Raw genomic sequence first — 15,358 nt, forward strand, 5'->3', positions numbered from 1 at the left:
AAGATTGAATGAATCATGAAGACAGTTTCTTGCAACATTTCCTCTACTAAAATGAAATGAACTGATGTGCCACCATTCAGACATCAAAACATTGGCACCTGCATGTCTGCATCTTGTTTCAGTACATTGGTTTAAATGGTTTATTTCATTCAGACTAAATGTAGCAATAAATTGTGATCTTGCTGTTGAAGTGTAGCATGTGTAGTTTCTTATTGATTTCTTTGTGGCTGTATTAAACAGAACCACTGAATGATTTTTTGAAATCTGCTGTATATAGCTAACACGCTAGTGATGCCATGTTGCTACATTGAAATCATTATTGCATACCTGTATGTAAATGATACCACTGTAGGTACTCGGGGGTATTTTCACTTGTGCTTGTAGTGTTTTCTGTAGCACTTTCACTAGTGTACTGCAGAGAACACACCAAGCACTCGTTCAAATACCCCAAGTCACCACACTTGCATGCGTCTCTCCTAGTAGTATTGTCAATTGAAAAACATTTGGGTAAAGTAATAAAGCAGACTAATTTTTTAATGCATTACATAAGACTTTCTGTATAGAGATTTCAAATTAATATTTTGTTTGTTCAGCCAAAGAAAATACAAGTGACATAAGGAGCCTTGTCACTATGAGTTAAACACAAGTGGGTGACAAGACCCCTTATGTCACAAGTAGTTTCTAGTGGAATGAAAAAAGTGATGGAGGATAACATCATTATACTTTAGTAAGTTTAAAGAAAAAAAAGAGAAAAATCTGCATTTCTGACTCTAAATTCTAGCACCACAGAACCAATGATATAGATGTGCATTGTGATGAAACATAGAACAAGAAATCCAATGTTTTCTATTCAAAAAAAATCAAACACATACAACTTAGTTCACACATGGAATAGTGTTTATAATAGTTTGGTCATATGTATATCCTGATAGAACTTTTGTAACAATTATTTGTAAGCAGTGAGTGTCATAACCATTTTAATTAACATATATACAGGTACATCCAAGCAGCTACCTCTCCCAAGAATATTGTGATCTTGGTTGATACTAGTGGAAGTATGTTAGGCTTACGTAATGATATAGCCAAACATACAGTACAGACATTGATTGACACCCTTGGTGATGACGATTTCTTCAATGTAATGCAAGTAAGTTCAGATATATTCATAGTGATGTACTGTGTGTGTGTGTGTGTGTCTGTCTGTCTGTCTGGATGGATGGATGGATGGATGGATGTATGGATGGATGGGTTGATGGATATTTGTGCTAGATCTGATCTTTTCATTTCACTCCACACACGTGCTGTAAAGATAACGTCTAATGAAATGAACCTCTTGATGAAAGAGAGAAACGTACAGAACAATAATGAATGCATGGGCATCACATTTATTCAAATTTTGCAAAACTTTTTTTTTTGCAGTTTGATCAAGAAACTAGGTACTTGGAGGAATGTTTCAATGACACTTTAGTCCAAGCAAACTCTGACAATAAAGAGGTAAGTGAGTTGACTTTAATCTCAGCATACGCTAGGTTTTTGAGTCTAACTGAACTGAGGATCAGTAGTATATAATAGTGAAGTAAGTGTGAGTGTGTGTGTGTGTGTGTGTGTGTGTGTGTGTGTGTGTGTGTGTGTGTGTGTGTGTGTGTGTGTGTATGTGTGTGTGTGTGTATTAGCATGTGTGTGTGAAAGAGAGGGAGAGCATGTGAGCATGTGTACATGTATGTATGTATGTATGTATGTATGTATGTATGTATGTATGTATGTAGGTATGTATGTATGTAGGTATGTATGTAGGTATGTATATGTATGTATGTATGTATGTATGTATGTATGTATGTATGTATGTATGTAGGTATGTATGTATGTATGTATGTATGTATGTATGTATGTATGTATGTATGTATGTATGTGTGTGTTTGTTTGTGAGCGTGTATGTATGTATGTATGCATGTATGTGTGTGTATATGTATGACCTTGTATGTATGTATGTATGTATGTATGTATGTATGTATGTATGTATGTATGTATGTATGTATGTATGTATGTATGTGTGCATCTGTTGATCTGTGTGTGTATCAATGATATAGTTGGTCTTAGTAAAAATTTATCTTACAGTAACTTACATTACAATATATATCTATCCACCATTACAGCTTGTCAAACAGAAATTAGACAATATTGAACCAGGAGATATTGCAGACATAGGAAATGCCCTGATAAAAGCCTTTGAGTTACTGGAGAAGGTTTGTCAAACTCTCTTCTGTTGTAGATGTATACCATTGTCAGTTAGTAATAGCTGCCTGTCAACACACACGTAACTGATGTTACAGTAATATATGCACATTGTATATAAAAAAATGTTGCTGTTACTTTGTTCAAAAAAATGGCAATAACACATCAATTGAAATGAAGGGAAAAAATGAAATTTTAAATTGTGCTCAAAATGATATCAAAATTGAGTGTTTGTCTATTTTTTGACAGCCATATCTCAAACATCCATTTCTCAATTTCAACCAAACCTGGCACAAATGTCATGACCATTCTCTTTTTCTGTTTCAGTTTAACAGTACTGGTAATGGGTCAGGCTGCAACCAGGCCATAATGCTGCTTACAGATGGTGCCACTGAGAAATATGAGTCACTTTTTGAACAGTACAATGCAGATCAGCGTGTAAGTACAGACCAACATGCTCAAAGGCACATAAACTGATGACTAATTTCTTTGTTTACACATAAAATGATGACATTTAATCTGTACCCAAGAATTTATAGATATGCAAATGATGAATTACTCAAATTGACATAATCTTTATTAGTCCAAACAAATACAAAAATTTGGCATCATGGTCACCAGGGGGAAATTGTGCATTGTTTTGGTGGGGTCAAACTGAGTGTGACCCTATTACATACAGACTTGATTAATTAATTGAACTCGGCCAGTAGTGGGTGGATTCAAACCCAGGCTGCACTGGTATATGGCATACACCCTGCATAGTATTGAATAACTTGTGGGTCAACACATTTGTGTAGCTGTATATACATAGTATGGTGCAGTATATCCAATCAAATTGATTTTCGGGTCTACACCCAAAAATCAACACCCTCTAAGAGTACTTATAGACACAATAATCCTATAATTAACATATACAATGTCTAATTATTGGTATTTTAACAATTTTCAGTGAATATAGTGTTATTTTTCTAATTGAAAAAATTATACCCCAGTTGAACACAGCTGGTGCAGGTTTTAATAATTAGTATGCAATTAGCATGTAGCTCATTTTTAAAAAATAGACTTCATATACTTTTATAATGTTTAACATACAGTTATTTTTACCTAACATGTAATGAATTTCATACATTCTTGTAATTGTGTAGGTGCGATTGTTTACCTATGCGATTGGAAGGGAAGTCAAGTACTCACCAATGGTGTCAGAGATGGCTTGTAATAACAAAGGTATGGAATTATTTACATCACTTAGGTTTTCATATTTCCTCTCATATTTTGTGTCTCCCATTTATGCTTTTGAGAAATTATGATGAAATTATGAAATCTTAATTACTTTTGGAATGTGAATAAAATGTGGTCCATGCATGGACATTTATAGAAATATCAGTCTGAGAGTAAATCAGAATTTTAGAAGGAGATTCAAAGCTTCCCTCTTCTCACATTCTGAGGAAGTGTGCATGTGGTTTCTATGAGGTGGATGGTTAGTCCTGGGTTGCGTGTTGAACTCCATACAGTAACCTGAAGTGGTCAAGTTATATCCTGTACCCACTGGTCCTGAGTTATCCTGCTCCACTGAGCTAGAAAATGCGTTAACCTGCCTCCTACCGGAATGTGAGGAAGAGGGGTGGGTTACTTTTGGAGAGATATCGTTTCCTGAACATTAGTTGCATGTATAGTATAAAAGAATCACTCTCTACATTGTGTGTGGGAAGCTTCTTCAGCATCATAGCACATCAGATTTTCATTCGCACTCAGTTTTGCTTCCTCACTTGTTCACTCACTTGTTCACTCACTCACTCACTCACTCACTTGTTAACTCACTTACTCACTCACTCACTCACTCACTCACTCACTCACTCACACTCACTCACACTCACTCACTCACTCACTCACCCACCCACCCACTCACCCACTCACTCACATTTACATTCTCTCTTTTCTCTTACCACAGGATACTTTACACAGATCAGAACCATTGCTGATGTCCAAGAAAATGTTTCGGTAAGGCGTCAACATTAAAGTCTTAAAATTGTATAATTCTGTACAAACAGAAAAGTAATCTTGAGGTACAGTTTTACCCTCAGCCATTTAGGACAATCATTCACATCTACTAGTGGGTTGCTCTTAAGTGGTGTACTGTGTATCTTTTACTCTCTCATAACTTATAGTAGTCGTATGGATGACAAATGAGTATTATTCATTTTGGATTTTTAATTCTTACGACAACTCTACTATGTTTTATACTTGGAAAAACAATGTGAAACAACATCTACTAAATCCTTGTTTGTAATTTTGTAAATTTAACACAGCATGGGTTTGAGTCTTCTTAAACGAATTAACAATAATTTATTATTTATTTCTCAGATGTAATACTTTGATATTATTCCCCAATATTTTTCTTCGTTCTGCTGAAGAAAATACAAGTGACCTAAGGGGCCTTGTCACTACAAGTCTCTAGACAAGTACTGACAAACCCTTAGGTCACGAGTATTTTCCGACTGAATGAAGAAAAATATTGGGGAATAAAATCTTAAGTATTACATCTAAGAAATAAATAAAATAAATTATTGTGAATAATCAGGAAATATTAGGAAGTACCTTCTCAAGAATAATTTATGAAAAATCGGGTTTAGAATGTTTTGACCCAGACACTACAAAACCAGTGACGTAGACATGAGTTGTCGTGATATAGAACGACCAGGGTATATAATCCATATTTTCTGTTCGAGGGGGTTGAGTATGGTATAGCACACATGATGATTTGATTTTTTTTGTTTTTAAGTTGCCTCTATTTTGTGTTTGTTTCTACAGAAATACATACATGTTCTTAGTCGTCCTATGGTAATCAAACAGTCACATGACACTGTATGGACCAATGTCTACATGGACACGGCGGTAAATGAGGTTCTTCACCCTTTCTTGTTTTATGTTGTACACTCTGCATCCTATGGTGGCATTGGTTGGGTCCAATATACCACCATAGCAAAAACTAAAAATAGGTTCACTTCGTCTTTCTTTTTTATTTTCTCCGTTTTTGCATATTTTATGAAATCTATCATCTGTATTTGCTTAGTTAGTTGAACTTGTAAGTTACAAGGGTTAGTATTCTAAAAATGAATGGTCCAAATAGGACTTATTTGAAATAAGATTTTGGATGCAAGTGTATCCATTGAATTTTAATATAATTAAAACTGGATTGCGGAGGAGAGCGGGGTAGGATGGGGTTGAAGGTGGAAGGGGTGGGTACAATGGCCCTACATGTCCTGGCAGCAAGATCAATCAGATGCACTTACTGTATTTCAATCATAAACACTTCAATGTCACTGTGATCTCTCTAATATGTATTTACATTGCTACATTTCATGTTATCTGTGGATACTTTCAACAAATGCATCATACACATTGGATATAATAATATGACGTGTTCACAATGTGTTTGTTGAAAGCATCCAGTCAATCGTACATCTCTGAGGCTGATGTTGGAAAAAGAGGTAGGACTTTACTAACTCTTAAGCACACGTTTTATATATCTCATCGTAATTTTTTTTCAGTCATGACCATCCCATTTTCAGTTTTTTTTTGGTCCCAGCATCCTATTGACCTGCCTCCAGTACAATTTGATCATATTCATTTCGTGTGTATAATGCCACCATATGATGCATATGTGTATAACTTTACGTGTTTACAAAAATCTTCATTCAATGCATGTTTTAAAAGACTGTCTGCCAACAGACGTGTGCATGCTATATATATATTATATATATATGAGGCAGACTAGTGTGGTATGTATAAGGGTCCAGCTGTCTGTATATCATCTAAGGAATGCAAGCTTGGACTCTGTGTCTCCATGACAACCTCAATGTAGATCTCTTGATTGCAGATGCACAAAAAATGTGATGAGTAGTTTTGACAGCAAATGTCGATTCAAATGGACCTGTTAGTTGCATGCTGGGTTACCAGGGATACATGCATGCCAATTACTGACTATACCAGTCTTTAATAATCTTTCATCACCGTCGGCAACATGAACCTCTTTCATTAGTTTTGTACTCTTTAAAGGGTTATTGTTGACATTGTCACTCACAATGAATGCGGTACACTATGGTCAGGTAACACTTCCATTTATGCATGACTTATAATGATGCTATGGTAACTATCAACATTACCATGGTAACAATCCATCTCCATGGATACAGTGGTAATGTAATGTCAATCAAAATCTGCATGCTTTGCTATTAGCATCAAGTGTAAATTTCCTCCTCATTTTCTGTATCACTGACAGTTTCACTATTACATGTCTATAAATTAGCTGTATTGGTCTATGTACATTATCCACTTCCTGTCAGTTGTCTTGTCACTTTCTCTTCCTTCATTGTTGTGGTTTGCTGTTATATGAACTTTTTCTGCTATTCCTGCATATCCATTTTTTTCCTTGACAAATACACTATAATATAATACTTGTAATGTTTTATAGTTGAAATTTAAGTTAACTTTTTAATGATGAAATTTAAGTTGACTTTTTTATAGTCTAAATTTAAGTTAACTTTTATATTTCAAATTTAAGTTGACTTTTTTTATAGTCTAAATTTAAGTTAACCTTCAATATAAGTTGACTGTTTATAATCTAACTTTTGAAATAAGATAACAACCAATGATTTTATAACTTGAATGCATTAAGTTATGTAAAGTTTTTCTGCGAGTACTTACATTTTTTACTGGATCCGTTTTTGTTCAGCTTTGTGAATTAAGTTCTAACAATATTTCAAGTAAACCTTTTAATACTGTTATGATGTCTTTAATAGCTATAATGAACTATAATAGCTATATACCATTCATTCATCTGAAAAAATGAAATCTGCTTATAATTCATCCTTTGACTTTTTTTAGACAGATAAATTTCTTGTTCCTTTTCAGCCACATGACATATTTTTGAGCATGCTGTAACTCCAGACTTTTTAAAGAAAATATTTGATATTATCATGTAATAATATTTGATATTATCATGTTCTTCAACATTTTGAAGGAATTTTACCCCCCAAAAAGGAAGAACATGTATACTTTTGAGCATGCTATAATTCCAGACATTGAAGCAAATGCTTAACATCAAGGTCTTGAATGTTTTGAAAGAATTTTATTTTAAAAAAGGAGAAAAAGGAATCTATTGTAAAATGGTTTTAGACATACATATGAATGTAAAGTCACATCCCAACAAATTTTTTGTAGGGATAGCAACTCTCATGACTTCAAACTTTTCTTACTCGGCTTTCTATTCTTCGTCTTATTCTTCGTCTACTAATTAGTCATGTTTCTAATTTCCTTCATCGGCAATATTTCACGGACAGCGGGTAACTGTACGAATCCCGATTTCTTCTGCTTATATCTCATTTTGTCTCTTTTTCTAAATTTCGCACGTCTGGAAAGATTCTCAAATCATTATTTTCATGATCATCATTGGACACTTTCATACTCTTTTTCTCCACTCATTGTAATTTTTCTCATGTTCACTTGTTAATTGCCAAACGTTATATTATACACTTTTGTTTTGTTTTCACAAAACTTCAAAACAACAACATTGAACAATTATCACTCAATATCATTGGAATGGATTTGAAATTTTTTCAGTATTTTTCATTTGAGTCATAACCACCTATGTGTAACAATATTTGCATCTGACTAAAAGTATATGTAAAGGTCCACAGTTGTAAAACTAACATACCCCTTTGGGGCCACCATATACTAAAAAGTTAACTCTTCCCTTTAACCCCTAGAACTTTTTTTTAGTGAGTGTGGAAAAAAATTAACGTATACCTTAAATAATACAAATAACCAATATATCGTTTCAAGGGTCATATATGTAAAGTTTATGCTACAAGCATTCAGTCAATGTTCACAAATCTTAAGTTCATTTTGCATCTAGAAATACAAGCAGTTCACCAAATCTTTTCACCATGTATGGCGTCATTAGTGTTTTCTGAAGTCATGATCGATGCATGCATGACTGCAGACACTTATCCCGTATGCATCGTGACTTCAAAAAACACTGATATAACCATGTTGGATGCCTACTGAAAGTTTGGGTTTAATAGCTACTACTATTTTTTGGTGCAAAATGAAGTTAAATGTGTGAATTTACAAGTTTTAGGGAGAAATTTTAACTGCGTGTAAAATGGTACCTGTAGTACATATATTCTACTTTAAATTTAACCACAGGGAGCTTGCTGTTGGCGGAACTCAAAGAAGGTATTTAGGCAGACTGCCAACAAATTGATCATGTGACATGATTTTAGTATACGTGCATGTGTACTAAAATATCAAGGAAAACCTCTATATGCCATTAACTGTGCTAACAACGCAAGAAGGCAATTTTTACTGCCATTGAAGGCATGCATTGTGATTAACTTTTTATTAGAATAGCTTAATTGAAGAAGTTTTATGCATTGTTTTCATGCAAGTGAAAAAAAAGCTAAATTAACGCAGCTAGTGCCACAAGTTTGTTAAAAGGTTTAACAAATTTCTACCCCACACAGCAGCTTAGTTCTAGTAAAATAGAAACAAAATTAGCTCTGTTAACAGATAGTAACATATTCATAAGAATCAGAACAATGGTTCAAACTTACTGATTCTTCAGAACATTGAATTCACAGATTTTTAGATACAATGCTATTATTTCCCATTGTTTTTCTTCATTCAGTCAAGAGAAATACAACTCAATTAAGGGGCCTTGTTACTATGAGTTGCCAGACTTATAATGGCAAAACCCTTAGGTCATAAGAATTTTCAGGCTGAATGAAGAAAATATTGGTGTATGCTACATTTATACATATGCAAGCTTAATTTATTGAAATGACTTGACTCATTTAGAGCACTGCAGAACAAACAATGCTGATTTGCATTGTTTTGAAATTGAACAACCATGGTATAAATTCCATATTATTTGTTCAAATGTGTTCAACTTGGCTTGCATGAGGTATTAAGCAGTGAAATGCAAAGTATTCTGTATAATCACATAACTTGTTCACACCCTTTTTACTTTAATTATCATCTTTACTAAAGAATTTAGTCAGTCATTCCCAAAGAATGGGACAAGTAATATTCTTGTGGATGATAAACCAAATATACTTTTAAAAGCACAGACTGTAAGATACATTGTGTTGCTTGTCCTCACCAGCCTACTGTATCACTTCAAAAGGGATTGACTGATGTGTGGGGCGCCCTGCCATGGCATGTATCTTACAGACTAACAAAAGATGGAAGCATAAACAGCACTGGCAACATCACTTGTTAAAATACACAACTCGTCCTCTATTAAATCTCAATCTTTCAGTATACACTAAAAGTCTAAGTGTAATATTTTACAAGATTCATACCTGTATGTGTTTGAACAAAATTAGTATTGAGTATTTCATAGATAATGTAGATTAGAATATAAAATGCAGGATGAGTTGTGTCACTCTGCCCACAATGGCTAGTCTTACTGCCAGACTTCATGACATTTGTCTTTCTGTGAGACACGTACGTCATGAAGTGCATCCAGGGCAGCACAGCCATGAGATGTTGTCTTGGCAAATCACTTGTGACAATTAACCCACTAGAGTCACTCAAGCCTCATGGCTTCACCACTCTAGCACACTTTGTACGATGAATGTTGAAGTCTGGCAGCAAGACGACTTAATGGCATTCTCTTTCCTGTGAGAAGGATATGCCGATGCATGAGGACATCCTGACATAGCGTATCTTGCACACTCATTGCAAGCATACATGTCGATAATATACAACTGCAGTGTGTTGAAGTAAACTAGTACATAGATATAGATAATATACCAGGTTTTAAGTAGATAATATACCACTGCGCTGTGTTGAAGTAGACCAGAAAATAGATTATTACATAGATAGTATACCATTATGTATTGAGTATCCAGATCTCAGCATAGATAATAATGTACCCTGCACTGAAAATAATGTAGAATTAACCCCATTATAGACTTGTCAGCTTGAAAACAAACAAACCCAGTTTTAGACCCAAAGGGCGAGAACACAATATATCCCAATGGGTATCAGATATTTTCCTCATTGGAATAAAAGAGAACTAATGACTTACCATTGATCACAAATTTCAAAATGGATGGTAGAAATTAATAGCTCATAATTTCAGAATAATTTTAGTATGGAACCTTTGATTTCCTTAACTTTTAGTATGGATATTAATTTTGTAGTTTCATTAAACACATACTTTTACAGCACCTTACATGTACACAACACATCTGCACCATTTACCAGTTTTCCAATTTAACCTGCTTTGCTAGCTATATTGGATAATCATGTCTTATTTACTGTCACCTTTCATCCCGTATTTTGCTGTGTTGACTTGTTTTGTAATCAACTTTACCTTCCTTTATACTATAATGTGATTTGTTTACTTTGAAACATGAATGATCAAACGTTTACAGGTTGATATAGAGAATGTCAGAAACAAGAAATTAATACAACCCTTAACACCCAAGTGAAGTGATTCCATTTTGTACAGCAATTATTTATTAAATTATAGCACTCATTTTAATTGAAAATTAAAGTATACTGTTCAATTACTTGAATTATGATCTCTGGATGTGGTCACTCTGAATGTAATCAAAATAATAAAGAAGTTACTAATAAACGTTGTAAACAATGTTACCAGTGCAAAGCAAGTAAATAGTCATTGACTAGAGTGAAAAACAATGTTAGCAGTACAAAGCATGTAAAATAATAGTTTGTTGACTAGAGTGTAAACAATGTTAGCAGTGCAAAGCAAGTAAATACTCATTGACTAGGATATTGTAAACATAGAATTCATAAAACATGGGTCAGATCTCACCAAGGACCAGAGTAGCCTCTAAGCCATTTGGCATATATTGCCAGTGATGCACACAATTTCTAGTGACGCACCAAAATTTGGTGTTCCCCTATCTCTTGCTATGTGGTGACTCACAAGAAATCCCAGTTCTTCTCATTTTGACTCACAACAACAAAATTGGTTATCATTAGGGGCACACTACCGAGGGCTAAATAAAAAAAAAAGTGAATGCCATTCACTTATGCCCACTCAGTCGACTTTCATTAAAGTGGGCTAAATTGTTCACAAATTAACTACTAGTACAGTAAAAAGGTCAAATACAAAGCAAATGAAAAACAGTCACTGTGTTACTTGATATGAATGCTATAAATGAGTCTTGCACATAATGGAATCAATTTACTTACTAGGTGTTACAGGTTATAGGTAATTGATACAAAGTAAGTACAATAATTTACTAGGACAGTATGGTATACATTGCTGAGATATGCCCTGTCCAAGATTATGAGAATAAGACGTTAACACAAATTAGGAGATATTTTATCTTTTAAATTACGAAGTACAAATATGTGATAGGAAAATAATTCTTAGGCAAGAGTATAGTCATTTCTTGAAGTAAAGAAATGCCATGTTTGTCTTTTCAGGGTTTGGCTCTGATGACAACTGTTGCACAGCCTGTATTCAACAAGAAAAATGAGTCGGTAAGTTAACTTTCCTTTAATAATGCGCTGATGAAAGCAAAAGACATACTTTTGTAAATTCGGAATTGTAAAATGTGAAAAACAAGTCAACCAATGTTAACAAGTTAGGCCCCAAAAAATAAAAGAGTTGTTTCTGGTCAGCATGTGCATCGCTTAAATACCCTTGCATTGGTCTTTTTTTGTGTGTGTTTGTCCAGCCCATGCAGTCTGTAGATCTGAGGGGAAACACAAAAATAACCCTCCCTACCTCAGTGATGACAACTGCAGAGCCAATCATGAACAAGTGAATGACATCTGCCCCACATACACACTTGCTGTAAAGCACTAAATAAAACCAACAGTAACTGCCATAAATAGTAGACTGTGTGACAGGTTTGTTGCAAATTAAAGAAGAAGAAAAAAATTGTGTCATCACACCATTTTAGACAAACTGTCCTGGGACCAGAAACAATTCTTTTGAAATATGAAATATAAAAAAAAAATACAAAAAATACATGTACAGACAAATGTAATTAGCCACTAATAGACAACATCCATATTGTCTGAGAAGGGCTGTCTAGTCAGACTGACCTTGCCTCATATATCAATGTCTTGCACAATGTATAGCAGATGTCCACTTTCTCCTCTAGTGTATTTTGATCAATTAACATTATATTACTTTATAATTTCAGTAGCCTTTGCTTTTTGTGATGCATGAATTTGCCAGCAAATTGTAAGACCATCTATCAATTAACATCACATTAGTGTGTTGGACTACATTTTTTGAATGCAGAAGACTTATAATTTGCTTTTTTGTGCTCATTACATTTATCCTGAAGACCTCTTCATGGCTAAATATTTATCTGTGTTGCAAGATGAATATGAATATGAATATGAATATGAATATGAATGTGTTTTGAATGTGTATATTGTCATATATATATGTTATTAATTATATATATATACTGGTACATGTTTACAATGTGTATTGATTTTGCGTGCATTGAAAAGTTTACAAAAGCAATATCAATAGCCGTTAACATAGAGTGTAGAGGACTCCTCCTAACATGAGATTGGTGTGCTATCAGAGAACTTAATTTTATTTTGTGTGTTTGTTTTGAATCAGGTAAGTGGTCATGGCTGACAAATTTATTTACTTTACTTCCTGAAGGGAGAGATCTCTACAAAGTGTGAAAATAACTAACAGGTTTTGATATACACAGCATCCAAGAGCTAGCTGTCTCCAAATAGCTCTCCAAGTGGCCAAACTATGCAATCTGCAGGTTGCAATTAAGTTGAAGCCTCGCCACTGCCATTTGTTTCTGAATGGGGAAAGCCCTGCTTGGACAAAGTTTGCACCATGATCTTCTTTAATTTGTCTATATTTTCAATATTCTTTGACCAAGTAGCTGTACACAGTGAAGAAAATATATCTACAAATGTCTATCCAATCCACTTGTACGATGCATTACACCCTCATCATGTACACATACATTGCAGTCTTATACATGCATTGTTGTTGAAACACATAAATGGCCATAATTGATTTAGAATTTATCCTCTCCTGTCCTTTGCGTAGTTTGATCAAGGAATTCTACTTGGTGTTGTTGGAACAGATGTCCCAGTATTTGAACTACGGAAACTAACCCCTCCATACAAGGTAAGGGTACCACAAAATTTTACAGACTTATAAAATACGGCACTAAAATCGTCAACAAATTAAAGGGCATTGAGGTATGGATGTAAAGAATTAACATGGTTCATGCAAATTATAGTGTTCACAATCTATACCCGTACTTGCTCATGCTGATTTTGCTGTATCCTGAAAATGAATCAAACTTTCTTCCGTAAATTAATGCATATAATATTATGAAATGATTTCTTTCTCTTGAGAGTATTCAAGTAGACCATGACCTTCAACCTTCAATGTCAAAGGTCAAAATGAATTTCTTGCATATCACAGACCCTATATATAGAAGTGTAGAGATTTTTTTTTTTTGATTTTTTTTTTTTGGGGGGGGGGGGGATAATTTCCCGTATGTAGGAAAATTTAGTTTTCATAATGCACAGCTCATAGTGATAAGATAGCATTTTTACAATTGTAACAGGGAATGTTATTACACACACACACACACACACACATATACATTAATAATTCCAATTGTATGATACAGCTTGGTGTTAATGGTTATTCATTCGCTGTCACCAACAATGGCTACCTCCTGTTCCACCCTGACCTACGACCTCTGTACGGACCAAACGACAGCCTCAAACCAAACTACAATAGTGTTGATTTAGCAGAGGTAGAACTTTCAGAAGATCGGGAAATTGTAAGTATAAAATGTCAAACCATACCTTTGCACATAACAAAAACTTTCTCATGCACTTTAAGTAATTGCTGCAAAGACCAAAGAATAAATATCACTCGATGCAGGATTGGTGAAAATAACTTGCCATGGTCCCTAAGCATTAAGAAATGCAGCGGAGATGAAATCAGTCTCACCTTTATTTCTCTTTAATACGTAAAAGCTAAATTACCATCACTGGTATCAGTGCATAATTAAGGTCTGTACTTCGATCTGAGACCAACTGTCTTTCTGTCGAACTGACAATTTTTGCTAAGCTGTCAGTTAATATGAAAATACAAGAAACAACCCATCTTTAAAGACTGAAGGACACAATTTTACAAACATCTATTTCTTATCAACTGTTATCACCACTGCACATGGAAAAACTTAATCACTCAATGAAAACTTACTCTGATTCATGGCTATAATTTAGCTATTTATTTAAGCTCTCATAGTTTTAGTTAACATTCATTGTATATGTTCCTTCTATAATAACTTTGTATCATAACAATAGGTAAACAATACTATGAAAATGGGTTTTGATCTTACCTTGAATCATCCTCAAAGAATTTCAGACAAGTTTCTTAAAAAAACACCTATTATATCAAAAACTGATGTGATGCCACTGTGATTTTCCCATAATTCAAGAAAACTACTTATATTCCAAAATGGATGCCTCATCGGAATGCTTCATGTATGACCGACATTTTTCAAGCTGTGGACCAGCAGCTTCATGAGCAGTTTTATTTATTTATTTTTTAAATTTCATAACATTTTACTTTGTCTTGAAAATTTGCATGCTTTTTTGACTGTTTTGTTTCATGTTTCTTTTACCATGTATTTTTAATTAATGTATATTTGAATCTTTGGAAAAATAACTTTTTTATTGTTTTCATCCATTTATAGACTGCTACCAATGCATGCTTTTTCATAACAGTCAGTAGTGTAGCAACGAAAAATCTTATGTATTTGAAGATTTTTAAAGAATTTTATTTTTTATTTCCTTTTCTCCCCAAATCTATAATGTAAATTGCTGGATATGTGCATGACTCTTTGCAACTTTAGCACCCAAAAAAGAACAAATCACTGACCGAGCCTGAAATGTCATCAACTGAACCCTATGCAACCACAGCTGTGTACAATTGTAGTACAGTGCCTTCAAGTACTACAGATAGTGACTTGAGTGTTACTGGTTTGTCTACAATTGTAACTCAGCCAAGTGATATCAAACACAACAAGATTCGTAAGATATATAAAACAGATGCAGACTATAA

The 15,358-nt window shown here is 34.0% G+C and overlaps 1 protein-coding gene across 2 annotated transcripts in view; it reads left to right on the plus strand.

Moving 5' to 3' along the window:
- LOC144448964 (voltage-dependent calcium channel subunit alpha-2/delta-3-like) overlaps positions 1 to 15,358 on the plus strand; it is a 51,435-nt gene that overhangs the window by 15,843 nt on the left and 20,234 nt on the right. The window contains exons 8-18 of one of the 2 annotated variants that reach the window (XM_078139353.1): positions 997 to 1,147; positions 1,420 to 1,494; positions 2,154 to 2,243; positions 2,560 to 2,670; positions 3,378 to 3,456; positions 4,181 to 4,230; positions 5,041 to 5,133; positions 5,676 to 5,720; positions 11,701 to 11,757; positions 13,316 to 13,396; positions 13,911 to 14,066. In XM_078139353.1, the coding sequence (XP_077995479.1) occupies positions 997 to 1,147; positions 1,420 to 1,494; positions 2,154 to 2,243; positions 2,560 to 2,670; positions 3,378 to 3,456; positions 4,181 to 4,230; positions 5,041 to 5,133; positions 5,676 to 5,720; positions 11,701 to 11,757; positions 13,316 to 13,396; positions 13,911 to 14,066 (988 nt within the window). The remainder of the gene's footprint in view (positions 1 to 996; positions 1,148 to 1,419; positions 1,495 to 2,153; positions 2,244 to 2,559; positions 2,671 to 3,377; positions 3,457 to 4,180; positions 4,231 to 5,040; positions 5,134 to 5,675; positions 5,721 to 11,700; positions 11,758 to 13,315; positions 13,397 to 13,910; positions 14,067 to 15,358) is intronic. The other variant, XM_078139354.1, reaches the window with a different exon arrangement.

The sequence above is a fragment of the Glandiceps talaboti genome, chromosome 18 (assembly GCF_964340395.1).
Source record: "Glandiceps talaboti chromosome 18, keGlaTala1.1, whole genome shotgun sequence".
Taxonomy (NCBI): domain Eukaryota; kingdom Metazoa; phylum Hemichordata; class Enteropneusta; family Spengelidae; genus Glandiceps; species Glandiceps talaboti.